The following is a 5,488-nucleotide window of genomic DNA, read 5'->3' as shown; positions in this document are numbered from 1 at the left end:
AGTCGTCGGTGAAGCTCCGCTCTGATTGTGACACGGGAAAGGGGGTTTTATATGTATATAGAGTCTCCTTATCTAGGTTGTTTTGTATAGCTAATAAATACATTAGTTGATTTAACATTTGTATAAACAATTTTTACTAATTAACTACATTAGTATTATTTTGGTAGAGGAGTGTAATACTCGAACCGGTATTCAATAAACTAAATGTGATTTTCCGTTGCGTATTTTGAAAAAGATTTTACTAAGGTAGAAATATATAATTAATGGGTTTGGGTGTTACAAGGCGTAGCCCATTACGTCTACCTGTTCTCCGGAAAACCCAACTAGAGCTCCCGCATATGGCTGCAATTGCTCCTCCGCTAATTGCATGGCCTTGAAAGCTTCCCAGTACATAATATCTGCTGAACTTCCTGAGTCAATCAGTACTCTCTTTACATCGCAGTTGAGGATTTGGACTTGTATTACTAAAGGGTCATCGTCATGGGGCGCTACCTCCAGGCCATCCCTTGCAGTGAATACCAAATCCGGAACGTCGAGTGGTTGGGGTTGTCTCACGAGATATATCTCTGAGATGGCTCGGCGCACATATCTTTTCCTTGCTAAGCTTGACTCACCTCCTCCTGAGAATCCCCCCGCTATTGTATTCACAGAGATCCTCTCCTTTGGAGGCTCTTTACTTGGCCCCTGAGTATCTCGTGGCTCTTGTCTGGGGATTTTTGGCACGACGACCCGGCCTTGCGCTGCATCGTCAATGAACCTCCGGAGGTGTCCGCTTTTAATCAGTTCGTCAATCAAATCTCTTAGGCGGAAGCACTTTTCCGTAGAATGACCTCTGCACCTGTGGTAGGCGCACCAGGCGTTGTCGTTGAGCCCCAAGGGGATATTGTTGGCTCTTTTTGGGGGGAGGTTTGCCAAACCACTGGCCAGAATTTCGTTTAACACGTACACTTTTGACGCATTCAATGGCGTAAACTCTTCATCGGCAGGGTGATTCCTGAACTCTCTCCTTGGCGGTTGTTGGTAGGGCTTACCATGGTGCCTTTGCCACGTGTTTCCTTGATGACTTCCCGTTTTTGGTCGCGGGTGTTCTGGCGCTCTAGTAGCACGGCCCACATATTCCTTCTCCTTGGCGTCTCTTTGCCTTTTCTCGGCGTTACTTTCTTCGCCCTTTATGTAACACTCCGCTCTCTTGTTTACCTCCTGCATTGATGAGGCTGGTTTTTGGGCTAAGGATTCGTTGAAATGTCCTGCTTTTAGCCCATTGTGGAAGGCCGCCACGAACATCTCCTGGTTTGGATTTGAGACCTTGATGGTGGCCTCGCTAAATCTGACTAGAAAACTGCGCAACGATTCGCCGTGGTTTTGGCGAATGGAGAAAAGGCTAGTTGATGTGACTTTCACGTGTTTCGATCCGGCGAACTGGTGAATGAATTTTTTATGAAAATCGGCATAACTTTCTATTGAATTCCTTGGAAGGTTCATGTACCAACGTAAGGCTACATCCTTGAAGGTACCGGCTAGTAGTTTACATTTCATATGCTCCGGAGCATTGATTATGGCAGTTTGTGTTCCAATTGCCATCAGATGCTCTCGAGGGTCAGTTTTTCCGTCAAAGGTAGGAAGGTGAGGAACCTTAATTGCTTCCAAGACTTGGGTGTCCCATAAGTGTTGTGCTAGAGGCTGTACGTCCATGACGCTCTCTCCTTCCTCCTCCTCTGAAATCATTTTCGCTTTTTCTTTCTCATGTGTTCTTTCGGCTTCGATGGCCGCAATCTGGGTCTGTAAGCGCCGTATTTCTACGACGGCGGATTGCAAGGTGTTAACGCTAGAGTTATCGTTATTTCCGTGTTCTCCAGCCATGTGGAAATGTTTGATTTTTCGTCTAGTTTTGTGTGGTAGGCTGAGATCAAATGATTTTACCGCAGCCCCACGGTGGGCGCCAAAATGTTCTGGTAAAAACTAAAGGGGGTTGTATTATTGATTGAATGGTGTGATTACCCTTGGTTCAATCCCAACAACCCCGGGAGTTTTATAAGTCAGATGATGATCCTGTTCTGGTAAAGAACATAGGGGGTTTGTATTATTCAAGATTGATAATTGATACAAGTATGATCAGAGAAAAAATTGATTGACTTTACAAGAATTAAAGAGTTGTCTCTTTACAAGAATGAAAGTATGGTGGTTTTTCAGAATGAGAGAGAGCCCCTTCTTCTCTTGAAGAAGATCCTATTTATAGGCAAAACATCTCCCTCTTGTTGCTTGATGGTTGGGTCATGAAAGTTTCATGAATTTATTCCCTCAATTGTATGCAAAATCGTTGCAACCTGATGCTCCTATAGTTGCTTTCGGTTCTTGGAGTGATGATAATTGGACTTGGAGTTTTGATTGGGCTGTGGAGCTAGCGCAGGATGATATGGATGCTGCAACTGAGATGTCGATTATGTTAGCAGATATTAGGCCTAAGAAGGAATGCTTGGTGTAACAGCCCAGATTTTTAACAATAAAATAACTATAAAAAAAGACTTTATTTCCTTAAACATATGACTAAATTTTTTTGTTTCTATAAAGAAGAATAATTATTTGAGATTACAAGTAATATTTATACAATGATACAATGTTTCATTTAAATTACAAGTTAATGAAAACCCCTCATGTTTATCCCCGCGCACGCATCAAACAAAAGCACCAATTATGATCATCTCCTTGAGTACCTAAAATGTTATTTGTAAGGGTCAATTTCCTTATCCAAATTGAATCATACTCACCATAAGAAAAATGTTATAAAATAATAACAAAACACTTCATCAATCAAACGATTTTTAAAAAAAAATATATATAATTATTTATTTTACAAAAAGGTACGCGGATAACTCATCATCAATCATATAAAGCAACACACTATCCGAACATCATAAAAACAACGTAATGCACAATTAACAAATTATGCACACTAGGATATTTAAGAAATAATGTATGCAATGCGACCTAGAATCTCTAGATGCATGTGGTACCAGGGTCGGAGGTCAGAATTATATTCCTGAAAACACTCCTCTGCACGACAACAAATTTGAAAGCCGAGTGAAACACATCGGACTTCCACTGCACGACAACAAAGGGTTTGGCAAATGGATGGATGCATTGTCATATTTACATCCAAGACAAATTCTCAAATTATCGAACAAATTCAACGTGACAACAACAAATCAGCACAACAACAATTCTCAAATCAAAATTCTCAAAGCTTACAAATTCTCAAATACAAAGTTCTTTTTCTTTTTCTTTTTTTTAGTTTTCTTTTAAAAGACAAAGACCCTATTACCACCTCACAACACAATCCTTACGTAGCATGAATGTATGGGGAAAAAGCCCTTACCTTGGACGCTTTCCTTCCAAGCACAATTCTAGCCTAAATTCACAGCTACAGTGCGCATACGATGACTCTCATTCTAGAGTTCGGTTCGAAGATCCAACGGTTGAAACGAATAACTATGTGTTGAGAAGCTACTGTCCAAAATTAAGCACGATCCAACGGCTAACGATGACATAGTCGCAATTTTACGGTGAAAGCTTTAAGAGAACGAAAATGATATAGGATAAAATTAGAATTTCATAAAGTGAGGCAAATAATAAAATAGACGAACATGTTTACAAGAACTTACATGAAATTGACAAGATGAAAGGTTAGGGATAAATTGGTTGACTTTACTTGAGGTACGTGACTAGCAATTGAGACAAGAGGATTTTAAAATGAGTTTGGCTATATGAAAAGAAAAGTGTGAGATGTATTTTTGATTCTTACTACCATGATGATAGTCATAATTCATGAAGAATTGGAATGTAGTAGAGACTTGATTTTTGGCCATCTATTATATGGAAAGAAACATAATCATGAGATAAGGAGTGGCATCTAGCCTGTGAATACAATAAAAGGAGAGCGGTTATAATTTTCTTAATGGGCATGAATAGATGTGAGTTATGAGCAATTTCCATAGTGGTCTAAATTGACAATCAACCCTCAAATGAAATTACTACGAGAAGGTGGAAGGAGAGTAACTGATTCTGTACTTACTGAATTTGTGGGGAATAATAGTGAGCAGTGGCGGCTTGCACACATGTGCGAGGTGTGCGACGGCATCAGACCTCAACTCAAAATTTTGAGGTCCTATAATATTACTTATATATTATTTATAACTATAAAATATCAGATGTATATTAATAGATTAATTTTTAGGCCTTAAACTAATAGTTATATATTGTTAATGTTCATATAATATCATATGAGTATCAATAGATTGTTATCTATTGTCGTAAATATAGTTTTAGTCCATTTTAATCTTTGCATAAAATTTAACCTTAGATTAGAAGGTTCCTTTTTAATTTAATGCAATTGGTTTAATATTGATAATCTATATGTTTACAAGAATAAAAATGATTTTTTTATATTATACGCAATTTAAATCGACAGTTTTTTCTTAAAAAAAATTAAATTTTTTATATTAAAGAGTCATTTTTATATTTTGCACAGAGCCTCCTAAAACCCGGAGACGCCCCTGATAGTGAGGTTCAATCAACCAACCATTACTATGAATTAATTTGGGCAATTGAAAAGGAAAGACCAGTAAACAAATGATCACACTATTTTTGCTAGACAAAGAAATAAAGTGTCATTTTTGGCTAAAAATGATGAGTTGTCGAAGGAGAAACAAAAAGGAAGGTATTCATTACCATGTTAATGGAATTTGAGGAAATAAAAGTGTTTTATTTTAGCAAATAAGAGGGAGATCAAAGGAATCAATCTTGTGGAAATATCATGCTAATTCATAGCCATTGAATGCAATAGGTAAGAAAGGGAACGTATGATCAATAAGTAATTGTTAAGAAGAAATTAACTTTGGTACGGTCCATCACGTGAGAAGGAAGATTCATGACATTGTTGAGGCAAAATCCACTTTTGATGTTTTAAAGATTATAAACATCTTTAATTATATTTTAAATGATTTTGATCATTTTGTTATCTAACAAGTGCTTTTGAGTGGCATAAGATTAAATAGATTCTAACAAGCTACTTGCAAAGAGTTTTCTTAAAATTTGGTAAACACAAAGTAAAAATCCTGCAAAGCTGTTTCAAGACCATTCTGAGAACATTCTTAGCAGACAGACTACAGTTTTGCCTATAAGCACGTTTTGGAAATAAGTGCTTTCTGGTTTTTCAAGTCAACTAAGAACAAAACAAATAAGCACTTTACAATGGATTTATGGACCAAATCACTACAGGAAATAATCTCTTTTGGGATCAACAACATTTGATGGAATTTAAGCATATGCTTTCCTAGTCATGTGATGAATCATAAGCATTGATCTCTCATATGCAACAACACATTTTTAAGTATGAGTTGTGATGTACTTGCAAAAGGACCATTTAGGGAACATTCTTCAATGGTGGTGTCATAGAAGTACTTTTTGTCTCATATGCTCTTGTACTATTCCA

General features: G+C 37.5%; 1 protein-coding gene across 1 annotated transcript; it reads right to left on the bottom strand.

Annotated features, from left to right (window-relative positions):
- Nucleotides 1–276: 276 nt before the first annotated feature.
- On the bottom strand, nt 277–1,860 carry LOC123896120. The gene is made up of 2 exons (XM_045946552.1): nt 1,306–1,860; nt 277–1,200 (listed from the first exon to the last, which is right to left on the bottom strand). Exons 1-2 carry the CDS (start codon nt 1,858–1,860, stop codon nt 277–279), a joined length of 1,479 nt encoding a protein of 492 aa, XP_045802508.1.
- Between the last annotated feature and the right edge of the window lie 3,628 nt (nt 1,861–5,488).

The sequence above is a fragment of the Trifolium pratense genome, linkage group LG7, assembly GCF_020283565.1.
Source record: "Trifolium pratense cultivar HEN17-A07 linkage group LG7, ARS_RC_1.1, whole genome shotgun sequence".
Classification (NCBI taxonomy): Eukaryota; Viridiplantae; Streptophyta; class Magnoliopsida; order Fabales; family Fabaceae; genus Trifolium; species Trifolium pratense.
This window is presented reverse-complemented; position numbering and strand designations above follow the sequence as displayed.

Coding starts and splice junctions, on each gene's coding strand:
- LOC123896120 (XM_045946552.1), bottom strand. CDS start 1,860: ATGGCTGGAGAACACGGAAATAACGATAACTCTAGCGTTAACACCTTG. Junction 1,201..1,305: donor TTAGCGAGGCCACCATCAAG/GTCTCAAATCCA, acceptor TCATCAATGCAG/GAGGTAAACAAGAGAGCGGA.